Consider the following 14,024-nt stretch of genomic DNA (forward strand, 5'->3'; position numbering starts at 1 on the left):
CCAGGGTAAAATGGAACCAAAGATTGACAGGAAAAATGGTAACTGAACAATGGTGAACTTTAAGAAAGGAGATATTTCAGGTACAATCCAACAAGGGTGAACGGTAAGGGAACTAAAGCCAGGGGTCCCTGGGTGATGCGGGAGATAGAGAATATGAAGAAACAAAAAAATGTGTATGATGCATGTCAGGTGAATTCTTCAAGTGAGAACCAGGCCAAATACAATAAATTGAACAAAGAACAGCACAAGAACAGGCCATTCGGCCCTCCAAGCCAGCGCCGGTCTTGATGCCTGCCTAAACTAACACCTTCTGCACTTCTGAGGCCCATATCCCTCTATTCCCTTCCTATTCACGTATTTGTCAAGATGTCTCTTAAACGTCGCTATCGTATCTGCTTCTACCACCTTCCCTGGCAGCAAGTTCCAGGCACTCACCACCCTCTGTGTAAAAAAAAAACTTGCCTCACATATCCCCTCTAAACTTTGCCCCTCGCACCTTAAACCTATGTCCCCTAGTAACTGACTTTTCCACCCTGGGAAAAAGCTTCTGACTATCCACTCTGTCCATGCCGCTCATAACTTTGTAAACCTCTATCATGTCGCCCCTCCACCTCCGTCGTTCCAGTGAAAACAATCCAAGTTTTTCCAACCTCTCCTCATAGCTAATGCCCTCCAGACCAGGCAACATCCTGGTAAACCTCCTCTGTACCCTCTCCAAAGCCTCCACATCCTTCTGGTAGTGTGGCGACCAGAATTGCACGCAATATTCCAAGTGTGGCCTAACTAAGGTTCAGTACAGCTGCAACATGACTTGCCAATTTTTATACTCTATGCCTCGACTGATGAAGGCAAGCATGCCGTATGTCTTCTTGACTACCTTATCCACCTGCGTTGCCACTTTCAGTGACCTGTGGACCTGTACGCCCAGATCTCTCTGCCTGTCAATACTCCTAAGGGTTCTGCCATTTATTGTATACCTCTCACCTGCATTAGACCTTCCAAAATGCATTACCTCACATTTGTCCAGATTAAACTCCATCTGCCATTTCTCCGCCCAAGTCTCCAACCGATCTGTATCCTCTGACAATCCTCATCATTATCCGCAACTCCACCAACCTTTGTGTCGTCCACAAACTTACTAATCAGACCAGCTACATTTTCCTCCAAATCATTTATATATACTACAAACAGCAAAGGTCCCAGCACTGATCCCTGCGGAACACCACTAGTCACATCCCTCCATTCAGAAAAACACCCATCCACTGATACCCTCTGTCTTCTATGACCGAGCCAGTTCTGTATCCATCTTGCAGCTCACCTCTGATCCCGTGTGACTTCACCTTTTGTACCAGTCTGCCATGCGGGACTTTGTCAAAGGCTTTACTAAAGTCCATATAGATAACATCCACTGCCCTTCCATCATCAATCATCTTCGTCACTTCCTCAAAAAACTCAATCAAATTAGTAAGACACAACCTCCCCTTCACAAAACCATGCTGTCTCTCGCTAATAAGTTCGTAAGGGGTAATGAAGTGCGAAATAAGACTGGCAAAGAGAGACTATGCGAATAGAATGGCAGTTAACGTAAAAAGGGCCGCAAAATTTTTCTATCGGCATGTAAATGCTATGTGGTAGTAAGAGGTGGTGTGTGGTTTATTAGGGGCAAAGAGGGAGATAGACGATTGGACAGAACATAAAGAACAGCAAAAATGATAAAGATTGATGAGGCAAAAATTAGAGTATGAGAGAATGCTAGCTAGAAATATAAAAACAGATAGTAAGAGTTTCTATAGATATTTAAAAATAAAGAATTAACAAAGTGAGCTTTGGTCCTATGGAAAGTGAGTCTGGGGAATTAATAAGGGAAAGTAAGCAGGTGGCAGATGAATTGAACAGGTATTTTGCAACGGTTTTCACTATAGAGGATACAAGTAACATCCCAGAAATAGCTGTAACTCAGGAAATGGAAGGGAGGGAGGAACTCAAGGAAATGACAATCACCGGGAAGTGGTACTGAGCAAATTGTTGGAGCTGCAGGCTGACAGGTCCGTGGGTCCTGATGGACTTCATTCTAGGGACCTAATAGAAGTGGCTAGTGAGATAGTTGATGCGTTGGTTTCAATTTTCCAAAATTCCCTAGATTCGGGGAAGGTTCCATTAGATTAGAAAATAGCAAATGTAACTCCATTATTCACAAAAGGAGGGAGACAGAAAGCAGGAAACTACAAGTCATGGATACAGCACTGAAACAGGCCCTTTGGCCTACCGAGTCTGTGCCGACCATCAACCACCCATTTATACTAATCCTACATTAATCCCATATTCCCTACCACATCCCCACGATTCTCCTACCACCGACCTACACTAGGGGCAATTTACAATGGTCAATTTACCTATCAACCTGCAAGTCTTTGGCTGTGAGAGGAAACCAGAGCACTCGGTGGCAACCCATGCGGTCACAGGGAGAACTTGCACACTCCACACAGGCAGTACCCAGAATCTAACCCGGGTCGCTGGAGCTATGAGGCTGCGGTGCTAACCACTGCGCCACTGTGCCGCCCCGTACAATCCAGTTAGTTTAACATCTGTCTTAGGGGAAATGTTAGAAGCTGTTATTAAAGACGTTCTAGCAGGGCACTTAGAAAAATTCAAGGTAATCCGTAAGAGTAAATATGATTTTGTGAAATGGAAATCATGTTTAACCAATTTATTGGAGTTCTTTGAAGAGACAACATGTGCTGTGGATAATGGGGAACTGATGGATGTACTGTATTAGATTTCCAGAAGGCATTTGATAAGGTGCCACATCAAAGGTTATTGCGGAAAATAAAAGCTCATGGTGTAGGGGGTAACATATTGGCATGGATAGAAGGTTGGCTAGCTAACAGGAAACAGAGTAGGCGTAAATGGGTCATTTTCTGAGTGGCAAAATGTAACAAATGGTGTGCCACAGGGATCAGTGCTGGGGCCTGAACTTTTTACAATTTATATATGCATGAAGGGACCGAATGTATGGTTGCTAAATTTGCTGATGACACAAAGATAGGTACGAAAGTAAGTTGTGAAGAGGACATAAGGAGACTACAAAAAGAATATAGATAGGTTAAGTGAGTTGGCAAAGATGTGGCAAATGGAGTATAATGTGGAAAAATGTGAAATTGTCCATTTTGGCAGGAAGAATAAAAGAGAAGCATATTATCTAAATGGTGAGAGATTGCAGAGCTCTGAGATGCAGAGGGATCTGGGTGTCCTAGTGCATGAATCGCAAAAAGTTAGTATTCAAGTACAGCAAGTAATTCGGAAAGCTAATAAAATGTTATCGTTTATTGCGAGGGGAATTGAATACAAAAGTAGGGAAGTTATGCTTCAGTTATGCAGGGCATTGCTGAGACCACATCTGGAGTACTGTGTACAGTATTGGTCTCCTTAGTTAAGGAAGGATGTAAATGCTTTGGAAGCAGCTCAGAGAAGGTTTACCAGACTAATACCTGGAATGGGCGGCTTGTCTTCTGAGGAAAGGTTGGACAGGCTAGGCTTGTATCTGCTGGAGTTTAGGAGAGTAAAATGCAACTTGATTGAAACATATGAGATTCTGAGGGATCTTGACAGGGTGGATGTGGAATGGATGTTTCCCCTTGTGGGAGAATCTAGAACAAGGGGTTGCCTATTTAAGATGGAGATGAGGGGAAATTTTTTTTCTCTGAGGGTCGTGAGTGTTTGAAACTCTCTTCCCAAAAGTCAGTGGAAGCAGAGTCTTTAAATATTTTTAAGGCAGAGTAGATAGATCCTTGATAAGCAAGGGGGTAAAAGGTTACTGGAGGTTGGCGGGAATGTGGAGTTGAGGTTACGATCAGATCAGCCATGATCTTGTTGAATGGCGGAGTAGGCCTGAGAGGCTGAATGACCTATTCCTCCTAATTCGTATATTTGTCTGCTTAGAGGCGCAGGCAAGGCTAGAATACTTAATGAGTACATTGTATTGGTGCTTACTAAGGAAGAGGATGCTGACAAAATGTCGGTAGAAGCGGAGATGGTAGAGGTAATGGATGGGGTGAAAACTGATAGGAAGGATGTCTGGAAAGTCTGGCTGTGCATAGAGTGGATAAATCACCTGGTCTGGATGGCTTGCATCCCAGGTTCCTCAAGGAAGTGGGAGTAGACATAACAGAAGGGCTTGTCATAATCTTCCCTAGATATGGGGGAGGTGCCAGAAGATTGGAGAGTGGCAAATGTGACTCCTTTATTCAAGAAAAGGTCAAAGGACATTCCTATTAATATGACCAACAAAATGACACCGTTCTAAAGAGTGTACATGAACCTGGGGTTTTATGTACATACGTCTTTGAAGGTGATAGGACGTATTGAGTAGTTAACAAAGCATATGGAATCTTGGACTTCATAAAGAGAGGTATTGAATATAAAAGCTGGGAAGTTATGCTGAACCTTTCTAAAGCTCTGGTTAGGTCACTAAAGTATTGCATTCAGTTCTCGTCACCACACTCGGGAAGGATATGAGGGTCCTTGAGGGGTTGCAGAGGAGATTTACCAGAATGATTCCAGTGATGAGGGATTTTAGCTACAAGGTTAGGTTGAAGCAGCTGTGGTTGTTCTCGGTGCAAAGGAGATTGAAGGGAGATTGATAGAGGTGTACAAGATTCTGACAGGTTTGGATTAGGTAGACAAAAAAAAGCTGCTCCCATTAGCTGATGGTACAAGGATTAGGGGACACAGATTTAAGGTTTTGGACAAGCGATGCAGCGGGGATCTGAGGAAAAACATTTTTGCAATGAGTAGTAATGACCTGGAATGGCTGCCTACAGGGCTGTGGGGACAGAGTGAAGAAATGGGACTGACTGGATTGTTCTACGGAGAGCTGATGTGGAATCGATGGACCGAATGTTCTCCTTCTGTGCCGTAATGACTAGACGACTCTGACTCTAATCTGTCCCCACTTGCTGAAACCGAAAGTGATTGCCCATTTGACTCTGGCACCCTAGGCCTCTGTGGCAGCAATTGAAGATTCAAGGACAAACCCTCACTAGCCTGAGGGCCTCTGGCATGGGGCTAATACTTTTGAAATGTCTTGGTATTTGACACACATTCCACAGTGAACTGCAGTGTTATAAAGCTGTTGAGCAAGATAATGCACATGTAAGTAGTGATTTTTTTTCCATCCAAGCCACAGCACGTTTATTTGACACAAATTCCTTTGTTTTAAACTTGTGAGGTCTGTGTACAAAATTATGAGGGGCCTAGATAGAGTAGATAGGAAGGACCTGTTTCCCCTAGCGGAGAGGTCAATTATCGGGGGCACAGATTTAAGATGATTGGTAGAAGGATTAGAGGGTGGTGGGACAATGGAATTCACTGCCAGGAACGGTGGTGGAGGCAGAAACCCTCAACTCATTTAAGAGGTACCTGGACATGCACCTGAAGTGCTGTAACCTGAAAGGCTACGGACCAGGTGCTGGAAGGTGGGATTAGATTGGGCGGCTAGTTTTTTCGGTCGGCGCAGACGCGATGGGCTAAATGGCCTCCTTCTGTGCCGTAATTTTTCTATGGTTCTGTAGTCTAGATCCTTTGGTTCATCAGCTGTGCAAGCAAGCTGGCCTTCCAGATAGGTTTACTGTTGTTCCTCATCATTTGCCATCAGCAGCCACTCCTGTTCACTGTGTTCTTTGTTTCACTCAGTACATTCCCCTCTAGGTGACTCTTTGAATCCTGTGGGTTGGCTGATTCTTGAGTAGGAGGGACAAAGAGAAACAGAGAGAGAGTGATGTGTTGTGGTACAAAGTGCTGGCGTTGATGAATGCACTGGTTCATCACCATCTGACAAATGTCGACCAAGAGGAAGAAGGTAGCACCCTGATGAGCAACCTTCCAAGTAGATTTCAGAAGGAGGTGTGGAATGTTAAGTGACCTCATTTTATACTTCCCTGGCATTCAGTGAATTAGAGAATAGGAAGAGAAGGTAAATGTGCAGAAGTTAGTACCTGAACTAGTGGCACCTCTTCTACTTCCAGATCTCCACCACTCTCTAATGCCTTGCTTCTTATGACTTGGAGGGCTTCTTGTTTGTATGAGGTCTGGAGTTAGGACGTGGTTCCCCTGAAAAAGAAATGACAAGTGCATTTGTCCAGATGAGATACAGCAATATCCAATTGATAACATGCAGCCTATAGTGAATGTGATAGCATGTTCAAGGCAAGTTCAACTGCAATAGATCAGACAATTATTTTGGGATAAACCCATGTAGGGATGTGAATGAGGTGAAGATGGGTGTTAATTGTATATTAATTGTTTAATTGTATGCAGGTGATAGGTATTAACTAGTGATTCATTTGAATCCCTACAAATAGATACAGACTGAAAATGTGGTTGTTGGGTTAGGAGGTGTATGCTTGTAACGTATAACTGTGAATAAATAAAGAAGTGAGCTTTTGTTCTGTCCTTCATGAACTGGCTTTCTGAATTATAATGGGGAGTAAAGGGTACCTCATCGCCTCTTGGGCATTGATAGTAAAGTTTACAAATACTATAAAACTCTGAAGGGCGGGTAATTAGATGTGCCCAAACATCTTGATATACAGTGTATATGTGAGGTGGTGATGGGTTCTTATATATTTGATGCCCATGTAAGGTTATTGACCCTTTTCCTGCACTGATTCCAAGTATGTGGTGTATTTAAGTTAGCAGTCACTGGTAGCAGCTTTTGCTCGTTTTTGTTAGAAGAATAATCTTGTTTTTTATTTCGGGGGGGTGGGGCGGCGTTTACAGTGAGTACTGCTAAAGGGAGTCCTCTCCCTTGCGTGACATTCAGAAAATCTGGATGTACCTGTCTCAGATCTGGGCTGTTTGTGACCTACTGTACTCCCTATAAACATTCTTAGCTATTATACTTGTTTGCCTTAAACAAAATAGATAACCCTTTGAGCTGTTGGAGGGCTTTAAATTCTGCAGCAGTACAACTTCCCATTCCTCCCTCACTTTCTTGGGCAAATCTACACTTTGAGTTCACCCACATTGTTACAGTTGAGCTGAGCCCAGAAATTTACGAGAATAAAGGATTGATGTACACCTAATTGAAGTTTGCAAATGGAGCAGTCTGTGCTCCCAACAGTTCAAATTATTTTGTGTAGAATTATTACAATAAAGTATGTATGTTCAGCAAAGTCCTAAAATGAAAATTTTTACAAGTAGTTAAAAAGAAACAAACTACATATAAGACCTGTAACATGTATTCTTCAAAACAAATAAATGAACGTATTTTTATTTTATGACTTTTTTTTCTTTGACTTAGGCAACCATATCCTACCTGATGAAGATCTGGCAGCCTTTCACTGGAGTTTACTTGGTCCAGACCATCCTCTAGCCTCATTAAAGGTAAAGATAATCATGGTGGTGGCAGGTTTGATGTTAATGGATGCAGGTTGTTGAGTTTCCCATTCTGTGACTGAATTGCTAACATCTATCAAGAACTGTTGTCAAACTATTTGAAACTGAATCTTTTTATTTGACTGTCCCCAAAGCAATGGCTGATATTACAAGCTTGTTTTTATATTTCTACCTCTTTAAACTTATGTCTTTCAGTCTGGGAATTGGGAACTGACTGGGGAATATGCAGGCAAAACTTGGGCACTCTTGTTATTTTTGATTCAGGCCACCCTTGTTCTGTCATGGACTTGCATAATGTGTGGCATTGTGTGTTTGTTTAGGAAGATGCTGCTGTAATCTTAGAGGATATCACAAGATAAATACCAATGAGGAAAATCAGTTAGTTGATCTTGGTTCATCTATCGAGAAGAGCTGACAGTCTCCTTCCTCATGTCCACTTCCTCAATCGCAGCAGCTAATTGTTACTTAATTGAACCAGGTTTTTGTTTCCACAGCTCCATCCAGAAGTTTGTCTATTCTTATATTGATCACTTTTAGTTAAGAGCTTTCTGACATCAGTATAAATTTGCCTTTTACCAGTTTAAATTAGTCCCCTTATCCTACTGTTGGAGTGTAAACAGTTATTTTCCTGGTCTACTTTCTACCTAACTTACTTTCAAAATATAAGGTCATCCCTCTGTCACTACCTTTTAAAGCTGAAAAGCCAAGGTGTCTCTGGTCTTTAATCATACCCAAGTCTTTTGATGCCAGAGAATCAGCCTTCTAGTTCTTTAAGTTTCCTTCTTGAATGTCTCCTATTTTGATGTCCATAATGAGACCTGATATTCAAGATATTTTCTGACCAGATGCTGTAGAGTTTGAAAGTATGACTTCTGTCCTGTACTCCTTGACTATGAATAGCAGACAATCAAGCACAACATTAACTGAATACACAACATGGTAGCCTTTCAGCTCACCCACACTTAAAATTAAGGCTGCAGATAAATCTGTATTGAGTTTCTTTTCAAAAAGGTAGAGAACATTTTATCAGTTTGCAATTGAAACTTATGAAAGAAAATGGAACTTGTGTACTTTGTCAGCTCTCTCAAATTCTTAGATTAAACTTTACCGGTTACACTGCTGCTTTACTCAGCAGCTAAGATTACAGTCTAAATGGTTAAATCCAAGCTGTGTGTTTTAATACATAACTTACTTTTCAGGTAACTTTTGGTTGTCTTCAATACCAGTTTATAAATGAAACAGGATTAGAAAGTACAAGAGCAAAATACTGCAGAAGCTGGAAATCTGAAATAAAAACAGAAAGTGCTGGAAATACTCAGCAGATCTGGCCGCATCAGTGGAGAGAGGAACAGTTAACATTTCAGGTCAATGACACTTTGTCAGAACTGGGAATACTTAGAGATGTAACAGTTTTTAAGCAAGGTAGGGAGGGGAGGAAAAAATAAAAGGGGAATGTCTGTGATAGGGTGGAAGGCAGGAGAGATTAAATGGCAAAAGGGATGATGGTACAAAGCAAGAGGAGATGGTATTGGGACAAGCAAAGAAACACAAGGTGGGTCATGAAGATGTGTAAATGGGAAAAGCGGACTCATCACCAACAGCTGCAATCCAAAAACAAAAAAAGAAACACAAAAAGAAATAAAAGAAAAAAATTGAGGCAGAAATTATGATATGAAATTGTTGAACTCACTGAGTCCAGAAGGCTGTAAAGTGCCTAGTTGAAAGATGAGGTGCTGTTCCTTGATTATGTTGAGCTTCACTGGAAGTGTAAGAGGCAGAGGACAGAAAGGTCACAGTGGGAGTGGGATCGAAAATTAAAATGACAGGTGACTGGAAGCTCGGGGTCACACTGGTGGACTGAACAGAGCGTTTCTGCAAAGCAGTCACCCAGGGTAGAGGATTGGAAAGTAGTTGCTTTTAACAGGTGTTAAAGATTTAACACTTAAAACATATGAGCGTCAATCGGTTAAAGTTTTGTTTAATCTCCAGTAAATACTCCTTATGATTTGAGATTTTGAGATAGAAGATAACCTGACGTACTTCATCAGTGGAACGCACTTAATGGGAAGTCCAACATGACAGGTTGATCGTTTAAATCTTGCTTGCAATCTTCCCATTGCTTAAATCAAGACAGCCATAAAATGTTGTGATTATTAGCGACGTAGTGCATTTTCAGTTACAGACAAGATTTTCACAAAATAAAGGCTTTAGGCATTTGAAGCAATAATGAGATATTTAACTTTGCTGGAAATAAAACATCCCATAACAGTATTCAGAGAGGAGCAGTGCAGTTTATTTATCTGTCAATCAACCTTACTAAAACAGATTATCTGGACAGTTATTTTCTTCTTGTTTGTGGGATCTTGCTGTGCAAAGATTGACTACTGTGTTTCTCTACAGTACAATAGTGACTTCACTTCAAAAGTACTTAATTGACTGAAATTGTTTGGGATGTCCTGAATTGTGGAAGGCACTGTGTACATGCAAGTTCGTGCTCTCTTACCCCATCTACAAGCTGCCTGTTGGCAACATCATAGTGATCATAATTCAGTTAGTTTTACCATAATTATGGAGAAGGACAGAGTTGGAACAGGAGTTCTAAATTGGGGTAGGACCAATTTTACAAAGCTGAGAAGTGATTTAACCAAAATGGACTAGAAACAGCTACTTGTGTCAGAGTAGTGGGAGGCATTCAAAGGGGAAATTCAGAGGGTTCAGAGTAAACATGTTCCCACAAAGAAAAAGGGTGGAATAGCCAAATCTAGAGCCCCCGGATGTCAAGGAGCTTGCAGGTTGTGATAAGGCAGAAAAGTAAAACTTATGACACAGAGAACTCAATACTACAGAAAGCCGAGAGGAGTATAGAGAGTAGAGGGGTGAAATCAAAAAGGAAATTGGGAAAGCGAAGAGAGGGCATGAAAGAATATTGGCAAGGAAAATAAAGGCGAATCCAAAGATGTTTTATCAATACATTGAGTAAGAGGATAACTAAGGAAAGAGTAGGGCCCATAAAAGACCATGTATGGAGGCAGAAGATGTGGGTATGGTTCTTAATGATTACTTTGCATCTCTCTTCACAAAAGAGGGGGCGATGCAGACATTGTAGTTGAGGATGGGTGTGAAGTATTGGATGTGATGAACATAGGGAGAGAGGAAGTATTAAGGGTATTAGCATCCTTGAAGGTGGATAACTCATCAGGGCCGGCTGAAATGTAAGCGCAGGCTGTTAAAAGAAGCCAGGGAGGAAATAGCGGAAGGTCTGCCCATCATTTTCCAATCCTCACAGGATACAGGTATGATGCTGGAGGATTGGAGGTCTGCTAAAACTGTACCTTTGTTTAAAAAGGGAGCGAAGGATAGACAGAATAATTACAGGCCAGTCAGTCTAACCTCAGTAGTGGGGAAATTATTGGAATCAATTCTGAGAGACAGGATAAACCGTCACTTAGAAAGGCACGGATTAATCAAGGATAGTCAATATAGATTTGTTATGGGAAGATCGTGTCTAACTTGATTTTTTGAGGAAGTAACAAGGAGGATTGATGAGGGTATTGCAGTTGATGTGGTGTATGTGGATTTTTAGAAAGGGTTTTGACAAGGTCCCACAGGGCAGACTGGTAAAAAATAAATAAATAAAAGCCCATGGGATCCAGGGGAATGCAGCAAGCTGGATACAAAATTGGCTCAGTGGCAGGAAACAAAGGGTAATTGGTGACTGGTGTTTTTGTGACTGGAAGGCTGTTTCCAGTGGGGTTCAGCAGGGCTCAGTGCTGGGTCCTGTGCTTTTTGTGCTATATATTAACGATTTGGACATAAATGTAGGGGGAATGAACAAGAAGTTTGCAGACGACACAAAAATAGGCTGCGTGGTTGATGGTGAGGAGGATAGCTGTAGACTGCAGGAAAATATCAATGGACTGGTCAGGTAGGCAGAAAAGTGGCAAATAGAATTTAACCCAGAGAAGTGTGAGGTGATGCCTTTTGGGGAGGTCAAACAAGGCAAAAGAATACACAATAAATGGGAGGATACTGTGAGCTGTCGAGGATGTGAGGGACTTTGGAGTCAATCTCAATAGATCCCTGGATGTACTGTACTTAGATTTCCAGAAGGCATTTGATAAGGTGCCACATCAAAGGTTATTGCGGAAAATAAAGCTCATGGTGTAGGGGGTAACATTTTGGCGTGGATAAAAGATTGACCAGCTAACAGGAAACAGAGTGGGCATAAATGGGTCATTTTCTGGTTGGCAAGATGTAACGAGTGGTGTGCCGCAGGGATCAGTCTGGGGCCTCAACTTTTTACAATTTATATAAGTAACTTGAATGAAGGGACTGACGATATGGTTGCTAAATTTGCTGATGACACAAAGATAGGTCGGAAGGTAAGTTGTGAAGAGGCCATAAGGAGGCTACAAAGGGATATAGATAGGTTAAGTGAGTGGGCAAAGATTGGCAAATGGAGTATGCTGTAGAAAAATTTGATGTCCATTTTAGCAGGAAGAATAAAAGAAGAACCATTTTATCTAAATGGTGAGATTGCAGAGCTCTGAGATGCAGAGGGATCTGGGTGTCCTATTGCATGAATCACAGAAATTAGTATGCAGGTATAGCAAGTAATTAGGAAAGCTAATGAAATATTATCGTTTATTGCGAGGGGAATTGAATACAAAAGTAGGGAAGTTATACTTCAGCTATACAGGGCATTGGTGAGATCTATCTGGAGTACTGTCTACAAATATTGGTCTCCTTATTTAAGGAAGGATGTAAATGCTTTGGAAGCAGTTCAGAGAAGGTTTACCAGACTAATACCTGGAATGGGTGGATTGTCTTATGAGGAAAGGTTGGACAGGCCAGACTTGTATCCACTGACGTTCAGGAGAGTAAAAGGCAACTTGATTGAAACATATAAAATTCTGAGGGGTCTTGACAGGGTGGATATGGAAATGATGTTTCCCCTTGTGGGAGAATCTAGAACAAGGGGTCACTGTTTAAAAATAAGGGGTGGCCCATTTAAGACAGAAATGAGGAGAAATTATTTCTGAGGGTCGTGAGTCTTTGGAACTCTCTTCCTCAAAAGGCAGTGGAAGCAGACTCCTTGAATATTTTTAAGGCAGTGGTAGATAGATCCTTGATAAGCAAGGGTGTGTAAGGTTATTGGGGGTTGGTGGAAATGTGGAGTTAAGCTTACAATTAGATCAGCCATTATCTTATGAAATGGTGGTGCAGGTGTGAGGGGCCGAGTGGCCAACTCCTGCTCCTAATTCGTATGTTTGTTCGAAGGTAGCAGGACAGGTTGATAAGGTGGTTAAGAAGGCGTGTGGAATCCTTTCCTTTATTAGCCAAGGTATAGAATATAAGAGCTGGAACTGTATAAATCATTGGTTGCCAGGACTGGAAAATTGCAGCAATGAGGAAAGATTGGATCGGCTGGGGTTGCTCTCCTTGGAACAGAGGCGGCTGAGGAGAGACTTGATTGAGATGCAGAACATTGTGAGGGGCCTGGATAGAGTGAATGGAAGGTCCTATCTACTTTATCCGAGGGGTCAGTGAGTAGGGGCCATAGATTTAAAGTGATTGGTAGCAGGATTAGAGGGGAGATGAGGAAAACAATTTTCTTCCAGAGGGTGGTGGGTGTTTGAAACTCAATGCCTGAAAGGGTGGTAGAGGCAGAAAATCTCATCTCATTTAAAAGGTGCCTGGATGTGCACCTGAAGTGTCGTAACCTGTGGGGCTACAGACCAAATGCTGGAAAGTGGGATTAGGCATGGTGGCTCTTTTTTTTTTGTCCCCAGCCGGTGCAGACGTTATGGGCCAAGTGACCTCTTTCTGCACTGTAATCTTATGATTCTAAACATTCTATGATTCTATGTACGCTGATGACACCCAGCTGCACCTCTCAATCCCTCCCCTACCTCTCTACTGTCAGACTGCTTGTTTGACACATCGTCTTGTGTGAGTTGCAGTTTCCTCAATTAACATAAGGAGGACCGTAGCCATCTTCTTAAGCCTCTCAACCTAGATTTTGTACCCTCATCACTTCCTAGCTCCCATTTCACCTTGAATGTAACTTGCTCACAACCTCAACATCCAATCTATCCTGAGCAGAGCTTCCGATCCCATCAGAAAGACTGCCTACCTCTACCCCCGTTACATAGTCTGTATCCACACTGCCTCAGCCCATCTGTTGTTGAAACTTTAATTTGTGCCTTTGTTACCTCTATACGTGACCATCCTACCATGCTCCATGCATAAATTTCTGCTCCTCCAAAACTCTGCTGCCCACATCCTTTCCCGCAACATGTTTTTCTCACTCATCTGTCATTTTCTTGATGACCTGCATTGTGTCCAACCCTCCAATGTCTCCAGTTCAAAATTCTCATTTGTGTGTTTGAATTCCTTCATGGCATTGCCACTCTCTAACCTCGCCCAGCCCTATAATCCTCCCAGAGCTCGGCACTCCTGTGACGCTGGTCAATTGTGCATCCATCCCTCCCTGTCTTTGTCTATCGTTATCAGTTGTGCCTCCAACCGTCCAGGCCCCATGCTCTGGAGTTCACTTCCTAAACCTCTCCATATCCCCCTCCTCCTTCAGGACAATTGTTAAAACTCACCTCTTTGATCAAGCTGTT

General features: G+C 42.2%; 1 protein-coding gene across 4 annotated transcripts in view; it reads left to right on the forward strand.

The window, feature by feature from the left end:
- The window catches only part of fam120c (family with sequence similarity 120 member C), a 167,466-nt gene that overhangs the window by 71,721 nt on the left and 81,721 nt on the right, over positions 1–14,024 (forward strand). For all 4 annotated transcript variants that reach the window (XM_068051762.1, XM_068051763.1, XM_068051764.1 and 1 more), the window contains exon 3: positions 7,301–7,383. In XM_068051762.1, the coding sequence (XP_067907863.1) occupies positions 7,301–7,383 (83 nt within the window). The remainder of the gene's footprint in view (positions 1–7,300; positions 7,384–14,024) is intronic.

The sequence above is a fragment of the Heterodontus francisci genome, chromosome 19 (genome assembly GCF_036365525.1).
Source record: "Heterodontus francisci isolate sHetFra1 chromosome 19, sHetFra1.hap1, whole genome shotgun sequence".
NCBI classification, from domain to species: domain Eukaryota; kingdom Metazoa; phylum Chordata; class Chondrichthyes; order Heterodontiformes; family Heterodontidae; genus Heterodontus; species Heterodontus francisci.